The following is a 15,541-nucleotide window of genomic DNA, read 5'->3' on the forward strand; positions in this document are numbered from 1 at the left end:
TCCCTAAGGGAATGGTTCATTGATTCTGTGGCGGCTGGGTTTCCTTTGCACGTGGCTCACCATCTTGGTATGATTTCATCAGGCAGATTGGAGACAATCTGATTGTCCCTGGAGGGGTCAAAACCATAGAAGCCAATGGGAAGATGGTGATCCCTGGAGGAATTGATGTCCACACTCGCCTGCAGATGCCATACAAGGGGATGACAGCTGTGGATGATTTCTTCCAAGGGACGAAAGCAGCCCTGGCTGGTGGAACCACCATGATCAGTGAGTGCAGCAGGCAGGTCCTGCATGTGACAGCACCTATCACACTTGGAATGTTGCTCAGTTGTTTCTTTCTCTCTCTTTGCTTTTCTCAGTCATCTTTGTTTTAAAGGTCCATGACAGTGTCCTCATCTTTTCTGTGATCTCTGTCAATGCAGACTCGAGAGTGAGGAGCGGGATGAATCTTTGGGATCCTTAGTAATACTGAAGTGGTGGGAAAGGAGATTTGTGTAGGACCCCTTGCCCTTGCAGATCCTGTGTTCTGCAGTGCTTCTTTGTCTGTGGCCACTGGTGCCCCTGGAACCCCCAAAAAGGAAAAACAGCATAACTTTTTTTTTCCCTGTTCGATAAAAATAGGGCAGCATGATGCTCAGATGACTCTGAGCAGAGGAACAGAGCAATGTCCTGGCATCCTGCACTGCTTAGAAATAAACAGTGTTAACGAGAAAGGAAAGGGAGAAGGTCGCAGCCGTGCACTGGTTTGAGGTCCTGCTTTATTGATGTGCAGTGGTTGCAGCTGTGTGCACTGCAGGGTTTCTTGGGATGCAGGAGCAACTGTTGATCCTTCCAGTAAAGGGCAGGGGTTTTGCCCTCCCCTCACCGTTTCTCCTTCCCCTGGGCCAAAAAAATGAGTTGTGTGAAATGGACTCTGGCAGGGCATGGTGAGCAATAAAAGGTGCATTAGTATTGCAATGTGGGAGAAGGCTATGTGTTAATGGGGTGGAAGAGGGGGTGAGGAAGGACAAGGCCCCTTAGCTTTCAGCTGATTTCTCAGCAGAAGCCTGTAAAAGCCCCTGGTCCCATGCCAAAGGCCATTAAGCAAAGGCTCTGTGTGCTTCCCTGCCAATAAATGCACTTGGAGGAGCCCAGGCAAGTTGTGGAGGTGATGGAGAGCTCTTCAGAGGTGCCCTGAAGCTGCTGAGGATACAAGCCTGGGATCAGGGAGATGCCTGCTAGCACGCAGGACCATGGTGGGGTGGCCCGGGCTGGGAGCCCTTGCCCACCCCTTGCCCTCGCTATGCCTCTGCAGTGGACCACGTGGTGCCAGACCCAGAGTCCAGCCTGGTGGAGGCATTGGAGCGGTGGCGGGAGTGGGCTGATGGGAAGGCTTGCTGCGACTATGCGCTGCACGTGGACATCCCCCGCTGGAGCGACCGCATCCGGCAGGAGCTGCCCACCATGGTCCAAGAGAAAGGTTTGCTGCCCACCGCTGCCGGTGCGCGGGCCTTGACGAGCCGCGTCCCCTCGCTGCGGGGTGGTCCCGGTGGGAGGAGGGCAAGGGGTGACCGTGCTGTTGTCCGTCCTCTTGCTGTCGAGTGCCCGCTGGGATCCTGCACAGCCACGAGCAGGAGTTGTGCCCTGCAGATGAACTGGTGGGGAAGGCAGCCTAGAGCGGGCAGCCTGACTGGACCTGGGAGGGAGAGACCTGGCTCACCCCTCTCTCCTCTCTGCTCTGCCCTTAGGAGTTAACTCCTTCATGGTATACATGGCCTACAAGGATTTGTACCAGATGTCGAACACCGAGGTGAGACCCCCCATCACTGCCTTGGGGCAGCCCGGAGGATGGCAGCCATGCTGGGCGCAGGGAGGCCGAGGCAGCAGGCAGCCCACTGACCCCTCTGCCCTTGCTGCCTTGGGAGGGCTGCCCCTGGGCTGTGGGCATGGTGTGCTAGCCGCCAGCCGGCCGGGCTCCTGCACTGCAGGTGGAGGCAGAGGTCTGGCGTGGCGATCACTGAGAGCATCCACTGGCGGCCTCAGCCTTTGGAGAGCGCCACCTGGCATGGCCAGTGCTGGTCCCGGTGTGCCCACGCCAGGCTCTGCTGCCACCAGGGCCTTCGGCTGAAGGGCCATGCAGGGTGCCGAGGCCATGCACAGGCCAGGGCAGTCTGTCTGCTCAGTAATAATTTTTTCTTGTCTCTGTTTTAGCTGTATGAGATATTCAGCTGTCTGGCGGAGCTGGGTGCCATAGCTCAAGTTCACGCTGAAAATGGGGATATAATTGCACAGGTAACTAATTACTCTTCTGGTAGTGGGGACTGAAAATCTGTCCCAGGCAGATTCAGTGAGGGGCATTAGCAAAATTACTCTAAAGCTGCGTGGACATCTTTTGAAAGGTGATCTCTTTGCTGCTCAGGAGCAGTATCAAATTTACCAAGATTTTCTGCTGTTAATATGTGGTCTCTAAGTGAATCTGAAATAGTGAATTAGCGATTATCTAAATGGAAGAGAGTAGGCCATCAAGTATGTTCGCTCCAAATGCAGCTCTTCTTTGGTGTGGAGAGGCACAGACTTTTGCCTTGCACATAATCAGCTAAGAGAGTTAAAGTGTATTGAAAAGTGCTGCGGCAAGAGAGGAATTTTCTTCCTGCTGTAAGCAAGCAGCCAGCTAATGGAGCTGGATGTGCAAGGGAATTGTTATGAGGGATGTGGTTTGGTGTTCAAGCGGGTAGGCTGTATTGGCCTGCTGTGTTGTAATTGGTGCTGGATGAGAGAAAGTCCAAATGTTTTGATTTTTATTAAGACAGAGAAGACGTTGCTCAGTTATGCTCTGTAACTACTTGTTTTTTCCTGTCTCTCATTCTTGGGCGTTGAAGGACTGTGAAGTAAGAGGTCATCCTTCGAACATCCTCTCAGACTACAAGAATGAGTTTTTCTTTGGACTTTGTAGAGTTGCAGTGCACAATTGGAGGACTCTTTCACATGAAAAAAGAGAGTGGTCAGAGGAATTGTTTTGGCTAGAGTGTATCTCTGCTTCAGCACCAGCCTAACCACAAAATGCCCCAAAGCTATTCGTTGGTAGCACTTCACAGCCCTGGGAATTGCTTCCTTCTGTCAGGACTGATTGAAACATCACAGACTGGTGTAGGGCTCAGTGTGTTGTTAGCACAGAGATGTGATGCTTGTGGTCATCTGCTGGTGGTGGTTCCCAGAAAGAAGGCAGGGGATTTGTCCTCTCCATTCCCTATTTCAGTCCATCAGTCCACTTTACTTTCAGTGGTCCTGGCAACTGTGTGTTTAGCCAGAGTTTGGTCAACATAGGAGAGGAGGTTGCAGGGGAAAAGATGTGATGCATGGCCTGAACAGAAATAGGACGTGAGCAGAGCTCCAGACTTCAGACTCTGACGTGCTGTAGGTGGTGGGAGAGTGCTTCATGGTGGGTGAAGAGCAAGACATGAGAAGAATATTGTCAAGTCTTCTCTTGGCACTTTCACTGTGGCAGAGAAGGTATCAGAGGAGGTAACAATGCAGCATTCACCTGCCATGCAGCCTCAGTCTTTGATACACTCCTCCAACATCTGTGAACATATCTGTCATCCTTGCTGGAGTTACACGGTCCTGACGCAGACTGGTGGCGTTATTTAATGCCCATAATACGCTCAGGACTCTACAAGACACAAGAAAAAGCACATAAAACTGCTTGCTTACAGGCTTACTATTACTGCTGCTGTTCATCCACTTTATGCCCCCTGACATCTCTTGAAGAGGTGTTGCGTGTTGTGCAATTGCACGTGGTTTCTGCAAGCCAAGGGCAGGGGTTGGGTGGGAGCAGATGTGCATTGCCACAGGCAGTGACAGCACATGGATGAAGGTGTGAGGTTCAGAAAGATTCCCGACTGCCTTGGTCAGGGCAGGCTATGAAGTCCCCCTGCGTGTTTCCTTTGACTTCTGTCCAAGGGAGATGTTTGGAATGAGGGAATATGAGAGAAATCTCTAGAGTACAGACAGGAGATAGGCAGGCCAGTGCACACAGTACGCGCACACACAATTATCCAGGGTCCTTATTTATAACAGCAAAATACTTGGGATACTGTTAATTCAGGAATCAACACCTCACACCACCAGCTACTACAGAAGTTGATATAGGACAGGATTTAGCCCTGGCTGATATCCAAATGATGAAAAAGCACTGGGGACCCAGGGGTATCCTTGGGAGGACACTTTTTTTTTACTGGCTTTAATGATTGTTTTCTCCATAGTTTCTGCTTGGACTACTTGCTTTTCAGAAGTAGAGCCAGGGAGGGCCTTGGAAAGGGACTGTAGACATCAAATGCTGTTCATGGAGCTGGGGAGTTTTGCACCCTTTTTATTCCACACTGTGCTTGTTTCATCAAAGAGGTTTTAATTGGTGTCCATGCTCCCTCCAAGCACTCCAGTTTCCCCATCCTCCCCCTTTCCCTCTCAAACCCCTTGAGGGTGCAGCAGCCTCTCACCATGCACGGTGGTCCCGTAGGACACAGGGTGGTGGCAGTAAGGTGGTGGCAGTCCTGAGGGAAGCGCTCGATGCAGGAGCGTTCTGCTTTTCTGTGTGGTTGATAGTTTCACAGTCTTACAATGTCCCTCTGTCCTTTCCTAGGAACAAACCAGGATGTTGGAGATGGGAATAACCGGCCCTGAGGGCCACGTGCTGAGCAGACCTGAGGAGGTAAGATCCAAAGGATGGTACCAGCCTTGCTGCACTGAAGGGCTTTCCCCAAAAGTCATGGTAGGGCTTAGTGTATTTAGCGGGGCCAAGCAAGCATCAGGGCTGTGTGCGCGTATGCATCTATGGGTATCCGTTTATACAGGCAGTACTGTCATCATCAGCTCAGGAAAGAGCAAGAGATGCGTTTGTGACATTTTTCAGTCTTGCTCAAGTCTCCTAGCAGAGATGAGGACTTCTGAGTCTCCCAGAGATTAATCAATCAATAAAAAGATCTGTATGGCTGTAGCAACACTGGGGTTGGTTTGGGGGCATTTGTCTTATATAGGTGACTCCATGGGTGTAAGTAGGCCTGAGAAGAATGAAATGGCAAGTTTTAGTTCCTCTGAAAATTCACTGTTCCTGTCTGTCTGAGTGCAGACAGATTCCAGCCTCTTCCTGCTTAATGTCTGCTTAGGGTCTAAAGTGCATTTCAAAATCAGACGGACAAAGCCATTGGTGGATGGAGAGGGAGGGAAGGAGAGGGGGAGTTTCCTTGTTACAAATCATTGTCAAGACACTAATTAGATTACTTCTAATTTTAGCTCGCAGGGTATTTTTCTGTTTGGTCCACTAATCTGAGTTGAGTCTAATTTTAGATAGGTTTTCTTGAGATAGCTCCCTGCTGAGAGGTGCTTTTAACTTTCCACAGCACATGAAAGAAGAAAACAATAGGAATTTGGTACAAATTAGTAGCAAAGCCAAGCAGGAGAGCACAGGGACAGATTTGTACTTCAGGGTCTGGTGGAAGTAAAATCAGTTGGTGTAAACTGGAAGTGTAAGAAGTTGATGGTATTATGGCTGGTAACAACATATATAGCCTAGTGTAATACAGAGCTTATTCTCTTTGACATATGAGACTGTAAAGCATTTTTCTGTACAGGGAAGAGACTCAGTGTCAAATACCGTAGATCAGAGTCCCTCTGCGTGTAAACTGCCATTTATTTTTATGGCTCTAGACCCATTGCCACTAGTTGGCAAGCTAACCCACCATTATGGGATGCTGTGGTTGTGCCAGGATTTGAGAACTGTCCTATTATCATAAGACAGCACTGCGGTTCTCCTCATCCAAAGCCAGTAAAACATTGTTGAGTGTTTGATCTTGAAATGCCATTAAAGCATAAGGCAGCTGAGAGCAGTGCAAGAAAGCTCTAGATAGCGTCTGTTCAGCCAAATTCAGATCTTACTGCCTTTGAAAATAAACAATGTCCCTCTTCCAGAACATCCTCTACCTGGGAAAACATTACGTAGCACACAAATGACCCTGCTACCCCCCCCTAAAGTCTGCAGGTTGATGGCAAAGCATTGGGAGGGTGGTCCATAGCTCCATGGGTGTGCTCTGTCCTGAGGGACCTCGGTGGGGGTTAAAGACATGCTCTTCTGTCAGGTGATGGTGGTTGTTTGGTAGGGTAAGATGGTGCTGCTCCAGATTGTAACCTGGTGTTCAGTGATGGCTCTGTTTGCTCCTGTCCACATGTTAAACCCCGTCAACTACTCAAGTCCATAAAGGCACCGATAAAAATATTTTCTTGCTTAAGCTTCTGTTTAAAGAGTAAGCAGAAGAGATAAAGCTTGTTTTGCTGTGCAGCAAATAGGCCTGCAGAAATACGAGGGGTGTACAGGTGTATGTGTGCCTGGGTGCAGTGGGCTGCTTTTCCTGCTGCCGTTAGAGTTAAGCTTACAGGACCTGGCCCGCAGGCGGTTACTGCGTTCCCTGCAGCTGGCAGCCCCAGCCTCCCCCGGGATCTAGCCGATTGGTACATTGTCTTTTTAAGGCTTCTGTTTTGAACTTTCTCATGCCGAAGCTTGAAGCCAAGCTGTAGAGCAAACACTTGGAGAAATTCTGGGGTTGAGCTCAGGCTGAGCACAGGCTGATGTAATAGTCCAAAGATATCCCTTGTGATGGAAATCCACCCTCCGCTAGCAGCAGGAGAGTGAAACACGGGGCGGGCGTCAGCAGGCTGGGACGAGAGCAGCTGCATCGCAGGACAGCCAGACCCTGATGCGAACAGCCTGCCAGCGCATAGCTTGCTGCACCCCAGTGGCAGGCAGGGTGACTGCTGGTTTTAGCTGGGGTAAAGTTAATTTTCTTCATAGTAGCTACTATGGGGGTATGTTTTGGATTTGTGCTGGAAACAACATTGATAATACAGGGATAGTTTAATTACTGCTGATCAGTGCTTACACAGAGTCAAGGCCTTTGCTGCTCCTCACCCCACCCCACCAGTGAGGAGGCTGGGGGTGCACAAGAAGCTGGGAGGGTGCACAGCCAGGACAGCTGACCCCAACTGACCTAGGGGATATTCCATACCATATGACATCATGCTTAGCTTATAAAGCTGGGGGAAGAAGGAAGGGGGGCTGTTCGGAGTGACGGCATTTATCTTCCAAGTAACCATTACGCGTGATGGAGCCCTGCTTTCCTGGGGATGGTTGAACCCCTGCCTGCCCATGGGGAGTAGGGAATTAATTCCTTGCTTTGCTTTGCTTGTGTGCACAGCTTTTGCTTTACCTATTAAACTGTCTTGATCTTAACCCACGAGTTTTCTCACTTTCACCCTTCTGATTCTCTCCCCCATCCCACCGGGGGGGAGCGAGTGAGCAGCTCTGTGGGGCCTGGTTGCCAGCTGGGGTTAAACCACGACAGTGACATTTGGTTAAACCAAACGCAGCTGCAGGAGAGCCTGGAGCAGTGAGTGGTTTGAAGGGGCAGACCCTTTCGGTGCCTGGCCTCAGCCTGTTGAGCTGTGCTGTTGGGCACGGGTGCAGTCCCTGGCCTTCTCTGGCTGTTGGGCTTGCTGGAAACAGGCAGTGGAAAAAACAGCAGATGCAGCTCTTTGCTGGCCCCCGAGCACCATCCCGGCAGCGTTCCCCTGCTGAGCATCATGTGGCTGTAGCCTGTGGGTTGGGCTGGGCCCTAGGGAGACTGAACCTTCTCTGTCAGGTCTCCCTGATGAACCTGCCCTTGGGGAGTTGTCAAGGGTGAGAGTGAGAGGGCACAGGGTGTTGGCAGCAATCCATGGTGTGCCGAGAGGAACAGGGGTTCTTCCCTGCCCACCCAATGCTCCTCTGCAGCCGTGCACCGTTCTTTCTTCCAGCTGGAAGCAGAAGCTGTCTTCCGGGCCATCACTATTGCCAGCCAGACCAACTGTCCTCTCTACGTGACTAAAGTGATGAGCAAAAGCGCCGCTGACCTCATCTCACAAGCCAGAAAAAAAGGTGAGTGGCAGCTGCTGCTGCACACAGCTTTGCTGTTGCCACTGGGATCCTGGACAGCTGGATTCAGTGGTCCCCATGTCCTCGGGGTTGTTTTGCCAAGACCACCAACTGTGCCTCAAATGCTTCCCCTTCTGCTGGGGAACAGTTAATTCAGGGATTCACCTGAACTCTGAAGGGCACAGGGACACTGCACCAGGCCACATGGAGCCAAGTTCTGTTGTCACGTCAGGTAACATGAACATGTGGGTCACAGGTAGGAGCAGTTTATCACCAAAGTTTGTGGCTGTGAAGGGTTCTCTGAGGAGACTAGTCCAATCCACGTGCAAGTGGTTTGAGCTGCTGCAGATAGTTCCAGCCTCCCTTTGAAGTGCTGGCCCCTCAGGGGTGCCTGGGTGCCTTTTCAGGGGGCTGGGAGGCTCCATTTGTCACTGGTGGTGGAACACAGGGACTCTCCACACGCACATGTGTGCGTGTCCACAGCTGTGTTCAGGGAGCCTCTGTAAAAAGGCAGTGGGGGGAAATGCAGAAAATGCATTTGTAGAGAGGGTCTTGGTGGAGTTGGTAACTGTGGGACATAACAAGTGTCTCCCAGAAGCACTTGCCCAGGCTGTAGAGTTTGGAAAGAAAAGCACAATTTCTCAATCCCCATCCTAGTTTATCAGCATGACAAGCCCTCCTTTGCAAAAAGCCCTTGGTCACCAGCTGCTCCCCTCTCCCCTGGCGAGTGAGGAACAGGAGAGGGGGACGAGCCTGCCAGCTCTTTAGTGGCACGTGGTAAATATTTACGAGGGCTAAAGGAGAAAGAATGCACAGGAGATGATGGTGAAGGACATTGTGAGAGACTTGGTTGTCAGCCCAGCATGGGATCAGTGTCAGGCCATGTTGTGGTCTGCCTGCCCAGTTTTGGGCTGTGATTTCTTATTGAATTGCCTGACCCCTGCCAGGTGTGCCTGTGCTGCCAGTCAGCTCTGACACACGGCTGTTGCTCTTGGGCTGAAAGTCAGCAGGATGAAATGGCCCCTGCTACGGCACAGGGACACCAGTGCTTGCACGGGGGGACTGGGGGCCTTGCTTCCCAGGACCATGGCTGGGGCAGGGCGGGCTGGGAAGCAGCTATCTGCTGGGGCAGGAGGCCAGGTTGCCAGCATCATTCATCTCTCTGGTGTCTTCTGGGGAACACAGCTCTGCGGCCGTGCCTTCCCATGCTGTGCTCCTACCAGCACCAGCAGGACCTGTGCCTTTGAGCGGGAGGGCCCTATGGGGATGGTGGGTAGGGCTTGCCCCTGACACCAATGTGGGCCTTGCTGTTCCTCCTGCCTGCCCCAGCACCTGAGGTCCAAGCAGGCAGCATAGGACAGCCCGACATGGGTCTGGGTGTCTTCTGGGCACGGCAGGCTGTTGGTAGTGCTGTGGGACAGAGAGTGCCTCGAGGCTCCACCAAAACAGTGTCCTTTCTGTCCCCCTTTCCAGGAAATGTGGTGTTTGGTGAGCCAATCACTGCCAGTCTCGGGACTGATGGGACCCACTACTGGAGCAAGAACTGGGCCAAGGCTGCAGCATTTGTGGTCTCTCCACCTCTGAGCCCAGACCCAACAACCCCTGACTACATCAACTCCCTCCTGGCCAGGTGAGTGACAGTTCTGCTGGGTGATGCTGCTCGTGGGAAGAAGTGGACTCTGGCCTCAAACAGGGAGGGAAGTGATTAGGGAGTACCCGGGCAGCATAGACATTAGTCCAACCTGAGCCACTTCACTGCAGGTATTTCATGAGCTGACTGATGAAACGGCTCTGACTCAGAGCTGTGGTGGCTTATCCCTGAGAGTGGAGGGAGAACAGAGGAGAGGCAGCAGAGCTTAACATCAGTAATAAGAAAACTACTAGGGCAAGTAGTCATGAACCATTTTAAATGCCCTGAAGAAGACAAAGAAATGAGGACCAGCTAACACAGACTTGTCAATGAGAGCATTCACCAAGTTGGAGAAGCCCTTCTGCACATGCGGGGTGGGGAATGGCTGCCTGGGTTGCGATGGTGCAGGAGAAGGTGGAGGGGTTATGAGTGTCACAAGCTGGTGGGGCCCACCAGTCAAATACAAAGCAGTCGAATGCAACAGGTTAGCAGTAGTACAGCCTGCAGAGTGCACGAGGCCTTTAAGGGCAGCTTCTGTGCCTCTGACAGGGATGGTAGGTCGCTTTTTCACCCTGAAAGCAAGGGGGCGGGGAAGGGATTTGTTGAAAATAGAGAGCACACAATAAAAGCACTTCAGCAATTTGCTTCGACCTTTCACAGTTATACTCCATCCTCTCACTGGCAAGGCATGCGCAGCAGCTAGGGACGCAGAGCTCATGTCCACGTGCCACGTGTGAATCGCACGCCCCTCTCAGCCTGTGTTTGCATGCTGAACTGTGCGCGTGGCAGCTGGTTTGTGTTAGCCAAGGACGACTGACACTGGGGGGGTTGTAAATGGAAATGACCTTTGAGGTAATGCTGGAAACATCTCTGACTAGATGAGCAAGGGATGAGTGGTCAGTAAGAGGTGTTTCAGCAGAGGGGCACATTAGAATAAACCTGGGTTGTGCCAGGTTGGAGACGCCATGGCTGGCCTAAGAGAGATGCTGGTGCATTTGGGGTCTGAATATGCTCCTCATCCTGGATTTTGCTGTGGTCCATGAGCAAGATATGCCTCTGCGCAGTCTGGTTGTATGAAATAGGTGCAGGTCTTAGGGACTGGCAGGGGAAAGTGAGCCCAGCTCCTGAACTGGCTTTCTAATCCTTCCCTTCCACTTCAAATTTACCCCACACCTCAAAAGGAGAGGCAAGAGCACTTCTGAGTCCCTGCAGCCCACAGGTGTCTGTCCTGATGCCTTTCCTGCGCTGTTTTCTGTGAGGCTTAATCAGGAGGAGAGGCTGCGAGGCTCCAGCGAGGTGGGATGGCTTTTTTTCTTCCACCGGGACAAATGTCTGTCCTGATGCCTTTCCCGTGCTGTTTTCTGTGAGGCTTAAGCAGGAGGAGAGGCTGCGAGGCTCCAGCAAGGTGGGATGGCTTTTTTTCTTCCACCGGGACAAATCTGGTGGAGATTAGGAAGCATGTTGTGTCGTCAGCCTGGGACTCTGGCTGTGCAGTCAGTCAGACATATGGCAGAAATTATCAGAGGAAGATGGAGATTACCAGTGGATTAGGGCTGATTCGCAGCCCTGAGCAGAGCCATTGTGTCCACGCCATCCTGGGCTCAGGTGCAGCAGGTCTGGGAGCCAGCTGCTCGAGGCCACTTGCCACACGTGGGCAGTGCTGGGAGCTGGCTTGTCTTGGTCTGCTTCCTTTTGCCTGGCAGCAATGACTTTCCAACCGCTGCCTGTCCCCTGCTTCCAGAGGACCCAGCAGCATCTGGGTGACTTCCAGGGAGCCACGGGCAGCTCCTCGCCCTGCCCTGCCTGTTGGCAGCTCGCTGGCTCTGCCTGTTCCTGCCCTTTGCCACTGCTGTCAGGAACAGAATGGGTCAGGGCATCTCATCCGACCAGTGGCCCTTTCTGGGCAGAGGGGTCTGGGTAACAGCATTGGGCAGCAGCCACTGTAGAGTGCTGCAGTGAAGCTTTCCTGGGCCTCCTGGAGAGAGCTGCTTCTGGGGAGCCCTGACTCTCTTCATCCCACTGTCAGATCTACATGTGGCTGGGAGGGTGTTTGTTTTTGTGGCAGTGATGTGGCAGAGATGCTGCAGCTTGGGCCAGCCTGCACTTACAAGCCCACCTTCTTGGTGGGTGCTGCCAGCTACTTCTGCTGCAGCTCATGCTGCAAGTGTCCATGCGGGGCCAAGAGGTGAGCTCCTGCCAGACAAAATGTCTCAGGCCAGAGCCCTGAGCCGGGCTGAGGTGCTCTCCTCCCTGGGGAAGGTTGGCAGTGCAAGTGGTGGGCAGCCCACAGGCTCAGCCCCATGTAAGCCCGCTCCTGCAGCTGCATCCCCTCTCCCAGAGACAGGGGTGATGCCTGCCTGCAGCAGGCTTCCCGTGGGGCAGGGGAGGGCTGTGCTTGCCCCTCAGGGTGCAGGAGCTGGCAGTACACAACAAAAGGTCTGTCTGGGGGGAAACAGTCCTCGGGTGGAGGGGCCTCTTCCACCCCGTGTGGCAGAAAGGCTGCTCTCCCAAGCAGACCTGAGATGTCTTTTCCCTTTGTGTTAATGCAAATGTATGGAAGGACATCTTTTGGCTTGGCACAAAGGCCACCCTGTTCTCCGGGGTGTTTTCCATGGGAGCCAAGCTGTGACTCCTCTTGTGTGCAAGACGCTGTCCATGCCCTAGGCGGGCAGCACGGTGTGGCAGAGCTCTCTTGCCTCTGTGTCCCCAGGTGACGCGGCCGCTGCAGGGCCGAGTCGGGTGGAAGCCTTCAGGCTGAGGGACTGTAGAAACAGAGGTGCAGAGTAAAACAGAGCTGAGCCAGGGGCTGCCCGTGCCCAGAGGAGATCCATGTCCCTTGTGTCCCTGCTGTTGTCTGACCGCAAAACGTCTGATGATGCTTTTGTTACCACCTCCCCTCAGTGGTGACCTGCAGGTTTCAGGAAGTGCCCACTGTACATTCAGCACTGCACAGAAAGCAATTGGAAAAGACAACTTCACGGCAATCCCGGAAGGGACCAACGGCATAGAGGAACGAATGTCTGTCATCTGGGACAAGGCAGTGGTAAGAGTCACTCCAGGGAGAGGGCAGAGTGGGCAAGATTGATGGGAACCTCCGACACCCGTGTTCTCGTCCCCGCAGAGCTGGGCACCCAGCTGCTTGTCTCCAGTCTGGCTTTGGGAGTCAAAACAAGCCAGAGCAGGAGAGGCAGCTGTCACAGCTTCAGGGTGAACAGCCAGGAGCTGCGACTATGCCCCCAGTTTTTGGTCTGTCTGGCACCACTAGTAGGATCAGCCACAGCAGTCTGGGCCCAGCCGACCAGTGGCTTGTATGGGAGTGAGTCTGGTGCTTCCCGAGGCTCTTACTCTCCCTTTCCCCAAAAGAGTACTTAGTTCTCTTTGTGTCTGAGCAGGCCACAGGAAAGATGGATGAAAACCAGTTTGTGGCTGTGACGAGCACTAACGCTGCAAAGATCTTCAACCTGTACCCACGGAAAGGGAGAATAGCAGTGGGCTCGGACAGCGATCTGGTTATATGGGATCCTGATGCAGTGAAGATCGTCACAGCAAAAACCCATCAATCTGTAAGCTCTCTGCTCGTCTGTGGGAATGCTGGAGGGTGGGGTGCGAGTAGCACTGTATAAAGGCTACCTGGCTGCTGGGAGCTTGGTGCTGCCCTGCCGTGCTGGGCTCTGGGGAGGAGGGACTGCGTCCAGGCTCTGGGCGATGCCAGCTGTGATTAGGGGCTTGTCTCACCCTGCTGAGTTGCTTTTCTCCTGAGCCTGGCCCACGCAGGTGCAAGGACACACATTTCTCCTTATCTGTGTTCCTCTTCCAGGTACAAATTTTCCCTGGCTTTGCCAGCATGCTTTGTTCATGCCTTGCCTTGAGCTTAGGTCCTGCCCTCCTCTGTTGGAGTCCTTGCTCAGAGTGAGCTCCGAAGCAGCAGGTCCTAGCTCATGTTGGGAGCTCTGGTGGGTTCTTAGTGTGATGGACTAATGAACTAAAGGAGGGGGACAGACAAGGCTTTTACAGGTGTCCTCTCCCTGCACTGGTGACTTCAGCAACGAGGTGTGGGGACTAAACAGCCCTGAGTGGGCAGGCAGTGCTTGTGTCCCTCCTGACCATCATCCCCTGGTTGCTGCAGGTGGCTGAATACAACATCTTTGAAGGCATGGAGCTACGTGGGGCCCCGCTGGTTGTCATATGCCAGGGGAAGATCATGCTGGAGGATGGCAACCTGCATGTGACCCAGGGGACTGGACGCTTCCTGCCCAGCAGCCCTTTCCCTGACTATGTTTACAAGCGCATTAAAGCCAGGAGGAAGGTGAGAAGACAGGGATGCCAGGAGAAAGAGTTGGGACACTGTTAGCCCAAATTGCCCTTTTTCCTAATAACTGATTGGTTTTCCTCTGCTGTTCTTGCTGGACCCTGGAGACAGTGCTGCAAACTGGTGTATTTTGAACCTACAGCTGGGATAGTTAAGGCTTGGGTAGAGAACTTTGACCTTAGTGTTGATGGTGCGCCACCACGGGAGGCAGATGCTTGGCTGGGTCAATGGTGGGTGATGCCTGCCCTTGTTGCTGTCCTGCTGCAGCAGGAGTCTGGAGGGAAGTGCTGAATTAAAAACAAAGAGATTGAGCAAAATGGCCTTCTCCTTCCCCATCCATACAGCATAAACCCATGCTGAGGGATTGCCTGTTGCCCTGGTCTCTGCACACTTTGCAGGGTGGGAGTGAAGGGAGGCTGTCACACAGGAGGTGGGTGGTGGGCTTGTGCCAGGCTTCAACACTGCAGGGAGGTCTCAGGCTTGCAGGACGGAGGGGCACAGGGCTGGCAGTATGAATTGACTCTGCAGTGGGACTGGGAGCCAAGGATCACTGGAGCATAATGCTGCCATGGCAGAATGCTCCCTGGGAGCAGAGAAGTGTCACTGTCCTCTTCTCTCCGCTGACAGATGGCAGAGATGCATGCCGTGCCCCGGGGCATGTATGACGGACCCGTGTTTGACCTGACCACTACCCCCAAGGGGGGCACCCCTGTAGGGTCAACCAGGGGATCCCCCACGCGGCAGACACCCCCCGTCAGGAACCTCCATCAGTCTGGATTCAGCCTGTCAGGTGAACACACGCGGCGGCTGGGCTGGGAGAGTGCAGAGCCACTGGCCCTGCTGTCCCAGCCCCTGTCCTGGGGCAGGGTGCAGCTGGGAGGTGGCCTGGGGCAAGCTGAGCACAAGAGTGGAGCGTTGCAGGGTGAGTCCTGGTGTGTCCCTTAAAGGACGTGGCCGGATCCAGCCCTCCACTCTGCTGCACCTTGCAGTAGAAACAAGGCAGACTAAGGCCATGGAGGTGCCAGCACAGCATCAGACCCTGCTCTTACTGCATGGGTCTGTTCACAGAGGAGCATCTACAGAGACGTTCAAGCTACTGCCGATCTCTGGGTGGTTACTGGAGTTGGAGAGGGAGCAGGTTGCTGTTGATAGCTTTGGAGGCTGTTCAGTGAGACCCCAGGCTGCTTGACTGCTCAGTTCTGTGAAGAAAATGCTCTTAACTTCACTTTCCCCCTTCCCTTTATGCTTCCTTGTCTTCTCCCAGGTACCCAGATTGATGAAGGCGTTCGCTCAGCAAGCAAGCGCATCGTCGCGCCCCCGGGAGGCCGCTCCAACATAACCTCCCTGAGTTAAATGTCCCTGCCGAGAAGGAAACAAAATCCCTGTTCAAGCGAAGGAAGAAAAATGGTACATTGGTGTTGAAGGAAAAGCAAATAAACCTGTTCTGAAGAATCAATAAGCCTCAAGCCTTATGTTTCACAAATGCTACTTGCTACCTAGCTTTAAAGATATTGCTTCATTTTGTTTTATGCATAGCCTTAAAATTCTGTTGTTGTTGTTGTGGGTTCAGTCGGATTGTGTTTTTACTCTTCCTTTCTGTATGCATGCTGCTCAGACAGGTCGCTCGGTTCAGTGTGTTATTCGTGTTGAACGCGTGTGGGAT

At 52.9% G+C, this 15,541-nt stretch overlaps 1 protein-coding gene across 1 annotated transcript in view; it reads left to right on the forward strand.

Moving 5' to 3' along the window:
* Window positions 1-15,231, forward strand: part of DPYSL3 (dihydropyrimidinase like 3) — a 17,551-nt gene extending 2,320 nt beyond the window's left edge. The window contains exons 2-13 of the mRNA XM_009635661.2: window positions 83-267; window positions 1,295-1,459; window positions 1,728-1,789; window positions 2,191-2,271; window positions 4,619-4,687; window positions 7,822-7,942; window positions 9,413-9,569; window positions 12,471-12,612; window positions 12,962-13,132; window positions 13,696-13,875; window positions 14,506-14,668; window positions 15,143-15,231. Of these exons, the coding sequence (XP_009633956.1) occupies window positions 83-267; window positions 1,295-1,459; window positions 1,728-1,789; window positions 2,191-2,271; window positions 4,619-4,687; window positions 7,822-7,942; window positions 9,413-9,569; window positions 12,471-12,612; window positions 12,962-13,132; window positions 13,696-13,875; window positions 14,506-14,668; window positions 15,143-15,231 (1,585 nt within the window). The remainder of the gene's footprint in view (window positions 1-82; window positions 268-1,294; window positions 1,460-1,727; window positions 1,790-2,190; window positions 2,272-4,618; window positions 4,688-7,821; window positions 7,943-9,412; window positions 9,570-12,470; window positions 12,613-12,961; window positions 13,133-13,695; window positions 13,876-14,505; window positions 14,669-15,142) is intronic.
* The last annotated feature ends 310 nt before the right edge of the window (window positions 15,232-15,541 follow it).

The sequence above is a fragment of the Egretta garzetta genome, unplaced genomic scaffold (genome assembly GCF_000687185.1).
Source record: "Egretta garzetta isolate BGI_Z169 unplaced genomic scaffold, ASM68718v1 scaffold270, whole genome shotgun sequence".
Classification (NCBI taxonomy): domain Eukaryota; kingdom Metazoa; phylum Chordata; class Aves; order Pelecaniformes; family Ardeidae; genus Egretta; species Egretta garzetta.